The sequence below is a fragment of the Fukomys damarensis genome, unplaced genomic scaffold, assembly GCF_012274545.1.
Source record: "Fukomys damarensis isolate Sample0158 unplaced genomic scaffold, DMR_v1.0_HiC HiC_scaffold_11, whole genome shotgun sequence".
In the NCBI taxonomy this organism is placed as follows: Eukaryota; Metazoa; Chordata; class Mammalia; order Rodentia; family Bathyergidae; genus Fukomys; species Fukomys damarensis.
Window position 1 is genome coordinate 14880799 of NW_022900923.1, and position 14390 is coordinate 14895188.

A 14390-nucleotide genomic window follows, 5' to 3' on the forward strand; every position below is an offset into this window, starting at 1 on the left:
AAAAAAAAAAAAAAAAAAAAAAAATCTGGATAAGACTTTAAAACATGTACGTTTTGGGTCATAGATGTAGCTCAGTAGCATAGCACCTGCCTAGCAAGCACAAGGTCTTGAGTTTGATCCCAGCTACTACCCCCACAAAAAAAATCTAAATTTTTACTATCTTATCTAAAATCAGCTTGGAACATAATATAACTTACTTACATAGGGGACCAGAATTTATGATGTTCTTCTATCATGCTGATTTCCTAGGTCAGTACCCAAAAGAGAAAGTGAGTGGCTTGTTTAAATCTTCTGATTCTTTCTCTATATCTAGAAGGTTCATCAGGGAACTTTGCAAGTGAGGTTTGGGATTAAGTGTTGTTCACCACTGAAGTCTGTTTTCTGTAGAGTTCCTAACACATGTTAGGCACACAGAAATTATTTGATGCCAATGGTGTATATATTTTCACACAGTCCACACTTCAAGAGTAAAAGAATAAAGCAAGGGTGCAGCCAAAGACTTCCTCTATACATGGTCCTAACAGGTTTGAGACACCCCGGGGGAGAACACGAACCTCTGACTGTTCTGCAATGTTCACCAAGTGCCCCCAGGTGGCAGTGCATCCACATTTTTGAGAACACTGACCGAAAGCTACAGGCTAGCGAAGCACAACCTGGACTAGGTTAAATTTATTTTTTAATGGTGTCTTCCAAAACTGACTAAATAAGTTAAATGTATAAAGCAAAGCAATAACAAATTGTTAATAAACTGGAAGCTGAGCTTCTCCCGGGCTTAGTTTGTGTATGGGATGTAGAGGAGGTAACCTATGTATACTTGTTCGGTCTCTAATGAAGTGTCACTGCCTATTCTATCCTTCCATAATGTCACCATACTGGATAAAGACGGTCTCCTCCTAGCCTGGGTCTCTCAGAGCCTCAGAAGATGCCATCCTATTGAGGAATCCTATCATTTATATTTTATCAGGAATACTTTTGAAGAGATAATGCCCATCACATGACCTATGTGTCATTAGGGTAGGGAAATGGTCTTCAGAGAATATTCATTCCTTCAATTGCACCACCTAATTTTCAATAGGTAAGGAAATGTAAGTTAAGCATGCCATCTTATAGTATTAATAAAAAGACTATTTTTCTTACCTTCGTTCCTGTGGCACATCCACATTTAAAGATGGATGGAGGATTTCAAGCTAAAGTGGACAGATTGTCCATGTGTATTTATTTCTTCTTCCTCCAAGTCCTCACAAAATGAGAATAATAATGCTTAAAGTTATAAATACACAGGAACAAAAAATTAGTGAAGGGGATTCAATGATGTAGAGATACTGAAAAACTTCTGGAAGACAGAACAGAAGAAAAGATGGTAACTGATAAAGGCTGGCAGAGCAACCAAATGGCAGGACCCACGACCTCTCAGATGGCGTACAGCTGTGAAAAGGGGGACAGCGGTGAGACTTCAGCTCTGAAAACCCACATGATGATGATGCCTGGGAGCCCAAAAAGGCTGAAACTGTGTGCACTGACTGAAAGGATTAACTGAAAGCATACACAGAAGATTCCATCACCTTGCTATTGACACAAACGAGATCATTGGCAGATGGAATGTGAAGATTTCTTTCTGTTTTTCTCCTCCTAACCTCTTAACCACCCTAAAGCACAGGACAACAGGTGATGAGTCCTACTTATGTAGTGAACCCCACCAAGGGGCATCATGTTCTTAAATATAAATGGACAACACAGACTTGCCAAACATTTGAGGAAACCCTCCACTGAAAAGAGGTAGGCATGGGCCAGGGATTTAGCTCAGTAGTGCCACCTGCCTCACAAGTGGAAGGCCCTGAGTTTGATCCCCAGTACCAAAATGACTATCAAAAAAGATAATTCAAAATAGAGATGAGAACTTATTCTTAATAGAAGAAAAATTAATACAATGAATATGGTCCATGCATTGAACAATTTACCTTAGTCACAACAGGACCCATTTTAATGGTTTTCTTTTAAGATCAATCTATAAACCAACACTAAAAATACTTAAATGAGTTACCTAATATGATGTAAATGCTATGAACTAAAACATGCTGCCCAGGATAGTTAGGTGGTTCTTCAAGTTGAAGACTGAATTACCATATGACTAAGTGATCTTAGGTATACATCCCCCAAATTTAAACATGCATTCAAAGAAAAATTTGTACACAAGCATGTTCATGGTAGCAAAATTCACCATAGCCATGTGGAAACATTTCAAATGTTCATCAACATATGAATAGACACACAAGATGTGACAGTCACATAATGACTTACGACTCAGCCAGGAAAAGTAATGAAGGCTGATACATGCTACAACAGGAACGACCCTTAAAAGCAGTTGTCAGTAAAAGAAACCACTCCCAAAGCTACATATTGTGTGATCTCTTGTACGTAAAATAACACAATAGGAAAATCCTCACAGTCTGAGAACAGATGTGTGGTTGGCAGGGCCTGAAAAGGGGGAAAATGAGAAACTCCTTTATAAACAAATGGTTTTTATTGGAGGTGAATTTAAAAATACAAATACAATGCAGATAACAAAGGAAAGAAAGCAGAAGTGATAGAAGGAAGCTGAGGAGAAGTCAGAGTGTTCCAGACTATGTATCATATACAGTGGACAAAAAGTACCTCTGTTTTAGGAATCAAGAAATAAGAGATCTCATAGAAAAATACAGTGGATATTTAAATTTTAAAAAGTATTACAGCGAAAGATAAACTGCCATTAACCCCTCTTAAAATGTGTTCCCTGGCTTTGAACAGACTTATCCCGTCATTCTTTCTCCACTTTCTGAAGTGGTTATGGAAGTCAGCTTTTCCTCTCTGTGGCTGTGCTATCTTGGCTGCCTTGATCTCCTGAATGCCTTCAAAATATTTGTCTATCGCGATCATTTTCACTTTAGGGAAGAACCAGAAGTTTCACGGAGCTAGATCTGGTGAATCAGGTGGATCAGAGCATGCTGCGATGTTTTCACAAGCTTGCCTTTCCACTGGGTGGCACTCAGCAGTGGCATTCACTGAACTTTTTATCACATTTTATAAAGACACAAGAAGACTTCTAGAACTGCTTCAGAAAGTGGCAAGAATGATGGAAGAAACCACGAAGGGTTCAACCAATCCACCAATTGCCTACTCCTCTCTTAGCCTATCCTAGACCATGTGCCACGAGCAATCTAGACGCGGCCCCTCCTACTCTGCTGGATACATGCACCTATCAGATCTTGTCTACTGAACAAAAGGAAACCACTAACATCTTTGGTTACAAAAGCACCTGATTGGAATTATACATCTAAAAGTTCATGAGAAGGGAAAATCATAATCAAGAGGACACTCAAGGCCTTAACCATGAGTCCTCAGGATCAGTTCCCTGCAAATGGTCCCTCTCTGCAGTAAGCTAAAATGTGAGAAGTACTTTTATTTCATTGTGCCTAACAGAACTCCTCAACCTTATTTTCTTCTGCCTATAACTCAGAAGTGGTCCTTAAGATCTTTTTTTTTCTTTTACACTGAAGAAAAGTAAGTTCAATTTTCTTATCTCAGTTGATATTCAAAGGTGATCCTTTTGCAAATACTCAGAATAATTTCAAAACAAACTTTAGGTTAGGTATGGTAGTGTCCGCATATAATCCTAGCGCTCAGGGAGGATGAGGTGGAAGGATAAGGCAGGTACATTGCAAGTTGGAGCCCAAGTTGGAGGACAACATGGGGACTTAGTGAGGCCCTAATTCAACCTAAAAAATAAGTTCAAGCCCTAGTACCACACATACACACACACACAATTTAAAAGAAACACACACATAGTTGTCTTAAATTTATAGAGTATGACTAAAAGAAGTTAGCTAGCCTAACATTCAGAAAACATTATGTTGGGAGAGGAGGAATAGGTGCTAGGATGCAGACGCAGAAATTGCTTTATGAGATCTTTTTTATCTTAAGCACAACCCTTCATGCTGTCAAACACAAATCGCCTCAAAACCGGTAACATTTTAAAAACACAATAAATAGATGGGCATGGTGATGCATACCTGTAATTCCAGCACTCAGGAGACTAAAGCTGGTGTGAGTCTGTGGCCAGTCTGGGTTACACAGCAGGACTGATCTCTAAAAACAAAAAACCTTCCCCCCTCCAAAAAAACCGCACAATACATAGGTTAAAACATTTTCAAGTGTTCCTAAGTTGCTTATACAAACTCAAAGTCATGAGCATGACTTCAGGATCGGAACTTTTTATGTCAAGTGCTTTAACTAAGCAGTTTAAGGCTTCTTGTATTTTTCCACACTCTTTGAGTTCTTTTCCATGAGTTACAAGAGTTTCATAGTCATTTGCAGCCTCCTCTGCCTTACCCTGAGAAGAGTCAACCAATGGTTCAGCAGAGAGAGGCACAGAAGCCCCAAGTGGGGCCTGCAGATTACAGCCTAGTGGCTTAGCCATTGTTAGCCTGCCAGACTTATTTTCCAAAGACAACCTTTCTTCAGAAGGATCTTTTGTATCCTCTGAGGTTTCATCACTGCTTTCTTTGGCTCCATCCTCCAGATGATCCTCAGTGTGCTGTGCTCTACTGCTATTGTCAAGCCTTTCCTCCATGTGGTCTAAAGCCACTTTAATCAGAGAACTTCTAGAAGCCAGAGATCTCCTAGAGTTCATAGATGTATTTACACTACCAGGCATTTTAGGTGAACAGAACAGTCCAGGTGCACTGTTATCTTTGGGAGTAGAAGCAACAAATTGTTTCACAGATGAGAAATGAAAGAGAGATATGCTGAATGGATTTGTGCTTGAAGTACCTTTTAAAGAATCATCCTCATCTTCATCACCTGAAGTGATCCTTCTAGCTTTGCTTCTGGTTTTAACATTAACTACCACTTCCTCTGGTTCACTGTCTTCCTTGGGAAAATCCAAAGGGAGACATACTTTGCTGTGCACAGACTCTGCACTAGAATTAGCTGCAGAGACACACACACTGTTTTCTTTCTCAACATGTCCCAAAGACTGAGTGGACAGATTTTGAATATTGTCTGAAGAGTCTTCCAGAGAAAGACTGAAATCACATGCATACTGTAGTGAAGATGCTAAAGGTTCCCCTTCTGACTCGGCCGCACTTGCTTGGACATGCTGTAGTGCATCATGGGATGTGGACAACTCATCAGATATTTCAATAACAGACACACTCGATCTTGTGCTTTGATTTTCACTTGTTATGGGATTTCTGGGCCAAGGATTGCAGTGATATAAAATGTCATCATCCCGTAGATCTAGAGTTGGTGCAACTGCTTGGATAGCTAAACAATTAAAACTTTCCAGGGCATTCTCTTGCAGTGCCTCTTGCTTAGGCTCTTCTTGTAATGCCTTTTTTTGCAGAGCTTCATTTCCAACAACAAAGCTTTTTGAATTTCCTAGTAATGAGGCAGTCCCAATTTCTTCTACACTTCCAAGCTCCTTGAGTAAAGGGGCTACAAAGTTAGTATTAAGTGTATTTTCACATGGGTGCATACCACCTTGTAACATGGTCATATTCATCTTTATCTTGGAGAGTTCTCGATCATCAATGTTTACATTTGCCATTTGAAAAGTGATATCTCCTTCCTGGGTAGGATGAATAGTTATACAAGGTGAAGGCCAAGGCTGTGATTTCTTCAATTCAGGGCATTTCTTCTTTGTTTGAGAAGGAAACAGAGGTGCTATTGGCCAGGCTTCCTCATGTCCAGTTCTTTGTTTTTCCCTTGTATTTTGAGACTCGAATTCAACAAGGGATTGAGCTTTCTGAATTCTTTGTTGAATATACTGAGATTCTTCTATCACATCAAGCTCTTCTTTAATGGACTGATCGTGTGTGTATATCAAGTCATGGTCTGAGATTCCAGCTATCCCCAGAGACTGTAGGTACGTAATGTGTTCATCTAGGTTCTTATCAGATCTCCTCTGAGCTGCATGCAGGGACTGAAGCTGCAACTGGGTTGTAGAGTTCTGGAGATCCTCAACTATAAAGAGCTCTCTTAAATCTTGCTTACTGAAATAGCGGAATGGGTTCTTTTTATCACCAGTAGTTTGTCTGATTAATGAGTCCTTGAAAACTTGTCTTCTGTATATTTTTTCCTCCACAGTTCCACAAGTGATTAATCTATAAACCACAACATTCTCTTTTTGTCCGATTCGGTAAATTCTATCCACAGCTTGAGCATCAGTTGCGGGGTTCCAGCTAGGGTCAAAAATGACCACTCTAGTTGCTGCAGTTAATGTTAAGCCAGCACCACCCACTTGAGTGGTGAGCAGAAAAACAGAGTAATCTTTATTTTGCTGGAATAAGTTAATCCTTTTTTCTCGTTCTAAAAGATGAGTAACTGTGCCATCAATTCGCAATATCTTAAAGTGTTTATTCTTTAAGAGGCGTTCAACGATGTTTAGAATTTGTCTTGACTGAGAAAACACCAGAGTTTGATGTCCTTCATCTCGCAGTCTCTTCAGCAGGTCAATTAAAAATATCATTTTTCCAGATTCTCCCATCAGTGCATCATCAGGTACATGAGCAATGCTGTCCACATCTGAAAGATCTTCCTCATTTCCATCGTGAGGAGAGATTCTGACAGTCCCTAGATGCAGCAAATGATAAGCCTGTGCAGACAGCAGCCTGGGATGATCACACAGCTTCTTCAAGACTCCTAGCTCAGCCAAAGGTGAGCGTGTCTCCATTAACAATTTCTTGATGCGATCTAAAGACACAAACTTCCTGTATATTTCCTCTTGTAAAGGTACAAGACGTATCCAAATGATTAAATCGTTTTTCCGGGAAAAAGAAGGCATTTCATATATGGCATCAACACCTGAATTCTTTTCAGCAGGTCTGACCTCTGGTATGTTCAACCTTTTCTTCTGTACTTCCTCTTTAGTCCTCCTGAGAAAATAGGGTTTTAGGATTTCCATCAAGTTTTCGGATATCTTAAATCCCAAGGCTTTTTCCCCTGGAGTAGCATCCTTCTCTCTCGCTCTAATAATAGGAATTTCATACTCCACTTTAAAAGTTTTTAATGTTCCTAGCAGGGAACCTTGGCAAGCAAAATCAAATAGGGACCATAGTTCTTGTAAATTATTCTGGATCGGGGTCCCTGTGAGGAGGAGGCGATGACTTGCAGGGATAGCACGAGCACATATTGCTGACTTAGTGGAGGAGCTCTTTATTTTATGTGCTTCATCAAGAATGACATAGTCCCACACAAATGCTTGGCCATTACAGCTTGAAAGCTGCTGCCAATTGTTGATTAACGTTTGGTATGTAGTGATAAGGACGCCATTCATCAAGAGACATAGTCCCACACAAATGCTTGGCCATTACAGCTTGAAAGCTGCTGCCAATTGTTGATTAACGTTTGGTATGTAGTGATAAGGACGCCAGTCCTTTGCTGAACCCGGTGGAGACTTCTGGTACGTTTATCCTTGCTAGGGCCATGAAAGGTTTTGGCTCTCATTCCTGGAGTCCACTTGGCAAATTCTTTTACCCACATGCTGATGAGATTGGCAGGCATTATCAATAGCACATGATTCACAAGTGAAGCATCAAACATACCGGAGAGGAAAGCAATGATCTGAACAGTCTTCCCCAACCCCATATCATCTGCCAAGATACCCCCTTTTCTGCCATCCCTGTAAAGACTATAGAGGAAAGCTACACCTTCCTTCTGGTGCTCAAATAACTGGTCGTACAGTTCTCGATAAAGCAGCAAGCCAGAGTTGCACACATCTGCAAATTCATCATCTTCATGTTCTTCCAACTCCTCCAAGGCTTTCTGTAGTTTTTGGATTCTGCTCATCAGCTTTTTATTGGGAAAAATGTCCTTTGCCAAATTGAAAAGTTTAAGTGCTTCCTCCAGATCTCCATTCTTTGTTGCTTCTTTGGCCTCTTTCACATATCTCATATAGCGGGCAGTCTGCTCTCCGCTCAACCTCTCAGCTTCTGCTAAACCTTGGTAATTCTCCATGACCCTGGGTTTTAATTCCAGGTATCTTGTCGGAAGCTTGAACTTCGCTCTGCTCAGCCCAGCGCAGGATCAAGAGCAGAGAGGGCCAACTGTCAGCCTCCAGACGGGCCAATCAGCAGTCCCATAGCGCCACCCGAGCCCCTTCCAGGAAGGTCGTGCGCCTGCGCCTAAACGTTCACGCTGATAGGTAAAGTGCAACCAGCCTGCGGAGGAGAGTGTACTTCCGGTTCTTAAAATCTTCCCACCCGATGGATAAAAGAAATTTAGAGGGCAAACCCAAAGAATAGGACGGAGTGGGGTGTGGATTTCTCTCTAGGGCTAGGATTAGAGGCATTTCCTACTGCCTGCTTGTAGTGGTACCACTATTGTTACGTTATAAACACTGGAATAGGAGGAATCAGAGGTCAATCATAAGCAGAAGTATGAATAGAAAAAATCCAAGAAGAACACGCAAGAAGAAAGAGGTTATATCTAAAGAATCTCTCTCCTTCCCTCCGTCTCCCTCCTCCCCCTTCCTTTTCTCTCCCTTCCTTCCTCTCTCCCTTTTCCCTTCCCCTTCCCCCCTCTTTCTTTTCTCCCTCCCTCCTTTCCTTCAAGAAAATAGTCAATATACTAGTTTTCCTAGGAGGCAGAGAGAAGGGAACTGCATTTATGGAAGGACACAGGAGAGATTTCAAAGGCATGAGTATTTTTCTTTTTCTAAATCCCATACAGGAAAGGGGATGTTCACCTTACTATAATTCTTTAAGATGTACCGCTATTGTATACATTTTTGTATACATAGTTTTAATTAAAAGCATATTTCAGGGCCAGGGATTTAGCTCAGTGGTTCCACCTCCTGCCTCACAAGAGCAAGGTCCCAAGTTCGATCCCTGGTACAAAACAAAACAAAACAAAAACATCGTATTTCAAATTACTTGAATTTTCATTTATAAGACAACTAACCTATTAGAAAAAACACAAGCAAAGATCTCATTTAGATGGTAAAAGATGGTAAAAATAAAGATAATGAGAAAGGAACAACAAGGGAAAAGGGAACAACTTAAGGAGGAACAGAAGGAAGAAAGAAAAATTGGGCTTCTGGAAAGATGGTGGACTAAAGGAAACTGAACTAAAGATGAGACAGAAAGGAAAGGAAATGGGAAGAGGGAAGGAAAGGATGGATGGGTGGAAGAGAGGGAGATGTACATATATGCAGTGTATCTCTGAAACAAACTTGCCTACATTACTGAGGGACACAAAGTCTGAGTAAACAGGTGTAAAGCTAATTTTGGGAAAAAAAGACTCAAAACAGAAAAATCAATTAATCATTTCCTAAATCCATACATGGAATCAGATGCTATTGAAAATGTTAATAGGATTTTTAAAAATTGGAAATATATTCTTTTCTTTCAGTGACCAAGAAGAGAATAATGATATTGCATTGACAGTTAGAAGGGTGTTGAAATTGTCAGCATTTACAATTGGAGGAGTTTTATCTAAGTATCTGGGATCTAATTTGGGAGGAAAAAAAGGAAGACTGTGCTACACTAAAACTACTTTTGTGCATGATGAAATGCACAAGCTGAATGGTGTTGACCCTAGCTACACTTATGGGAGAAGTCTGTTCTTCCTGCCCCAAACACCCTCCCGCACACCGCATTCTTCTACGTGAAGATCACTTGGTCACCCTACTGGGTGGGCCTTGTTGACCTGTGGGTTAATCTGCCATTATTTCCAAGTCATCAGACTCGGTTTGAAAGTTCATTTCTATACTTTCAAAAACACAATTTTAATGGAGTAATTTAATTTAACTTTGGGCACTTTTGCCTAATTTTTCCACATATTTTGTTCCTATGGTGGTAATGTTGTATTGATAAAATAAGTTCTTACAATAAAAAAGATCCAACTATAGTTATGATTTAAACAGGAGAGACATTTGCTCCTCTCATGTAAGAGTCCAAGTATAAGAAGCCAAGGGCCAGCTCTCTGGTTACTCTTGCATTCTCATCACAGTTTTGCACATTAGCTCTAAAATATCTGCTGTGTCTCCTGCAACCACAACTGCGTGTCAGTGGGTTGCAAAGGGAAAAACATGTCAAGAAGTCGTTCCTTTAAAGAATGAATATCACTTAGGCTAAATGATCTCAAGCCCATCTAGAACATAAACATCTAACTACTAAGAAGTCTTAAAAATCTAGTGAACATCTGAGGGACTGTTATGGTTTGGGTCTAGATGTCCCTCCAAAGCCTCATACAGTCATAGGAGGGGCTTTTTCAGAGGTGGCTTTATCTAGAGTGTGTGACACCAGGATTAAGGGTGGGTGATTACTAAATCAGTTCACTGATTGGTTTGACACTACCCTAATCCTGGAAACCTGGGTACAATATAAGGGACAGAGAGGCTTGTCTTATCTTCTGTTCGCTTGCTCTCTTCTGCCTCCCATGAACTATTCTTTGCGATGCCCCTCTGCCATGCCGCCCTTCCAGGGAACCAGCCGATGATGGACTGAAACCTCTACAAACTGTGAGCTACATAAACTTTTCCTCCCTTAACTTGTGGGTGCTGAGCATTTTGTGTCAGCAAATGGACAAACTAAGACAGTGCCCATGTGTCCAGGTAAAAGTAAATAATTGAAGTAAAAGAACTAAAGGAAAAGAAAGATTATGACATTAGGGGGAACTGGTAATCTCTGACATAAGAAATTTTCATCCATATATTTATACCCCCATCTAATTCTAAAACTAATTACAGAACATCCTTACAACACAAGGTTGTGTTGTTGTTGTTACTGTTGTTGTGTATGTGTTTTCAGTACTGGGGATTGAACAGGGGGCCTTCACAATGAGCTGTATTCCCAGCCCTTTGTCTTTCACTTTCAGATAGTATTTCACTTTGAAGTTGCCTAGACTGGGATTGAATTTGCAATCCTCCTACTTTAGCTTCCCAGAGAGCTGGGATTATAGGCATGTGCTGCCATTTCAGGCTTGTAGAGTCTTTTTATTAAGGCAGTGATACAGAACAGAAGAATAGAAAGGTCAAAAGAAGTAGATGTGTCTTATGGTGTAGATCTAACCCAAAATTTCATGTGTGTGGAAGGTGATCAGGATCATAAGGGTCTACATTCATCAGCTCATCCATTGATAACTTCAGTAGCTGTTGGGAGGTGGGGCCTAGTCAGAGGAAATGGGATACTGTGGTGTGAACTGTATCTTGTTTCTGGCTCCTCCCACCTCTCTCTTCTTCCTGAGGTGAACAGCTTTCCCCCACTAAGATCTTACACTATGCTTTGGAGCCACTGAAGTATGGACTGAACCCATGGAAGTTGTGAGTCAAAATAAACGTCTCCTCCTTTAAGATGTAGGTGGTAGGATTTTTGTATCAGTGGCAGCAATGCTGATTAATACAACCTCACACTGACAGACTGTTCTTTTTTGTTTATTTGTTCATCAGTTTTACCAGTTCTAAACACAACGATAGTTGAGAGGCTGAGAAATCATGCAGAAATTTTTGCTGTCTCACTGAGCTGGAGGAACAAAACTGAGCATGAACTCACAATGAGGAAGAAACTTGTGGATATTCCCTGGCTCTCAGCTGGGATCCACAATGAATCCACTAGGAGAGAGAGGAGTGGAAAGTGACTTCCAGTGACTGAGCCTTGGGGATCAGGCTCCAGGTCAGAAGCAAGAGACAGACCTCTAGCCTAATATTCTGACAGAAGCAAACTAAATCAACTATGAAAGAAAATAAATTTTCCAGACTCAAAATAAACTTTTCTATGCAATGATTTGTATCTAATCAAAACCAACCAGATGTACAGACTTTTTTAATTATAGGAAGAAAACAAATAGTAATGGGGAATCTAGGCTATCTGTTTAATAAAGTCATAAGAAATGAACTTTAAAATAAATATAATTAATAATTCAAAGATTAAGAAATGCAGAACTCAATGAATGAAATGTATAGCAAATTAGATGAGTGACCTGAGAGTCACTTTCAGGCTCTTAGATGACTCACTTAAGAGACTGAGTCAAAATTGGAGCCTGAGGCTTTGGCTGAGAAGGCATATGAGCCCATGACCCCTTTCCTCCAAGGCCCAGCCCTGAAGAATCCTCATCTGCCACCTCTCTGCTACCTCCCTGGACCTTCTCACCCTCGCCTGCTGGATGTGGGCTACCCATTAGGTCATACAGCAGCCCCCAGTACTGTGAATGGAGGACAAATGGTATAAAAGGGATTCAGTGGCGCCTTCCTGCCACTGCTCACCTTCCTGTGGCCACTATGGCCAAAGTTGTGATTCTGGGCAGGTGCCTGTCTCAGCAGGGCCTATACCCTGATAGAGTGTCAACTGAGTGATCTATGAGGATGAGAGCAACCAAGCCTACTGTCCAGTGTCTTGTCAAGTTGCCTAGACATAACCCAAAATTGCCAGCCATCCTCTTGCCTCAGCCTCACAAGTAGCCAGAAATACAGGCTTGCAACCCATTCCCAGATTTGTCCACTTAAACTTGGTGGCCAGTTTCCTGCAGCTTCTTTGGAGTATAAAGAAAACTCCTTGTAAAGCTGATGTCCTTGGAACTAGTGGTGCCTGCCTGGAAACAGCCAAGCCAGCAGGGGATCTGAGCCTGATGGAGGAGAGCAGCGCCCTGTGCTTTGCTAAAGCTGTTGCAGGTGAGCTGTTGGTGCTCCGGCCTCCACAAGGTCATGCAGAGAGAGGGGAAGAGGAAGTGGCCACCCTAGCTAGCTAGGGGGCTAGAGCAACTTCTGCTCAGTTGGGGATACAGGGATGGGTGGGAAATAAGGTGGCAGGAGCTACAAATGTGCTCAAGCAAGACCAGTGAAGATTTCATAATCAAGGGCAGTGTGTGGTTGCTGAAGACAGCAGGGAACACTATGGACTGACTATCCAATTTTCATTTCAAAAGGTTCATAGTCAATAAAATAGCATAATCTTCCCTTGGATTTTGGCTCTCCCCATTCTTTCCTTTCCAGAGTCGGACTCACAAACTCCTCAGCATTCTTCTGCATTCCTATTGCCCCCGTATCTACCTGGAACATATGTTCCGCCAACCACCTGCTTTCCCCGTCCTCTTCAAATCCATCTTGTTTTTTACAAATACTGCTCTAGGGACTACTTCTCTAAGCAAGGTAGATATGACCACACTGTGTGTCACTAGAATGTGTCTGTCCTGGCAACAGGAGTCTTGTCTCTATAGCCTGGATGTCCCCACTACCTACTTAGTATGTGTAGCACTTAGAAAGGTGCTCAATAGATGCTCACTGACTGAATCGAGTTCCAAGAGCCTCTTATCAGGGGCTTAGAGAACTTAATATAACTCACATTCATGGGTTCCACATCTGTGGATTTTACCAACCACAGGTGAAAAATAGAGTTAAGAATCTATACCTGTATGGAACCTCTACAGACATTTTTTGTCATTGTATCCTACAGAATATAGCACAACAGCTATTGATTGACATGATACTAGGTATTTATATTAGTTAGCTTTTAGTTGATGGGACAAAATACCTGACACTTGCAACTTAAAGACAAGAGATAGTTTCAGAGATTTTAGGTCATGGTTGGCTGGATCAAAAGCTAAAATACTGTGGTTGAAGGGCAGGGCAGAGAAAAGGTGCTCAACTCATAGCATCTAGTAAGCAGAGTAGTGGATGAGCCCCAGAGGAAGGGACCAGGGGTTGTATATTAGTCTCCAAGGTCATGCAGATAGTACACAACCAGACACATTAAAATTATGCTTTACTAATCTAGGAATCTCAAACTGATCAAGTGGACAATCAAGATTAATCATCACAGTATTATAAGCAGTCTAGAGATTATTTAAAATACATGGGAGGATATATGTAGCTTGTACTCAAATACTGTGCTATCCTATGTAAGGAGACTATTTTGGTAGTTCCCCACCACAATGGGGAATGACATGCTGTTTCAATTGACTTAGTGGGTTTGATGACATAGGGCTTCTAGTCAGTGTCACACACAGTCACCAGATTTTTCAGATTTATATGTTTTAATAAAGAATTAAGAAGGGTCAGTGAAAACTTCTAGCATGATTCAGAAAAGACTGAGGTTATCAAAAGGGAAAAGAAAATCTTCCCTCTTCTAAAGTCTGTTCTAAGGTATTGTCGACCCTTTCATTCTTTATTAGAATATCTTCATTGTACTCTTCTATAAGGCCTTTCTTTATCATTCTACATATCTTTCATTCTTTTTTTTTTTAAATTGAGTTTATTGGTACATTTAGGGATACAGTACAGTTACATTCATTGTTGGGATCATGTACCTTTACATGGCAAGTCTTGATTCTCATTTTTTTCCCCTTACCTCTGCCCTCCCTTCACCCCCTCCTCCCCTCCCCATCTACAAACACTTTATTTTCATCTTTTCATTCTCTCA

The 14390-nt window shown here is 40.9% G+C and overlaps 1 protein-coding gene across 1 annotated transcript; it reads right to left on the bottom strand.

Annotated features, from left to right (window-relative positions):
* Positions 1-4144: 4144 nt before the first annotated feature.
* LOC104849425 (DNA excision repair protein ERCC-6-like) lies at positions 4145-8012 on the bottom strand. Its single transcript, XM_010605857.3, has 2 exons — positions 7391-8012; positions 4145-7289 (listed from the first exon to the last, which is right to left on the bottom strand). The coding sequence occupies exons 1-2, from the start codon at positions 7990-7992 to the stop codon at positions 4184-4186; spliced, it is 3708 nt and encodes a 1235-aa protein (XP_010604159.1). The 5' UTR covers positions 7993-8012; the 3' UTR covers positions 4145-4183.
* Positions 8013-14390: the final 6378 nt, after the last annotated feature.

What these genes read in the sequence shown, in the direction of transcription:
- LOC104849425 (XM_010605857.3), bottom strand. Translation starts at nt 7,992, where the DNA reads ATGGAGAATTACCAAGGTTTAGCAGAAGCTGAGAGGTTGAGCGGAGAG. An exon ending in ACTGGCGTCCTTATCACTAC is followed by an intron (nt 7,290 to 7,390) that starts ATACCAAACGTT and finishes CCTTATCACTAC; the next exon opens with ATACCAAACGTTAATCAACA.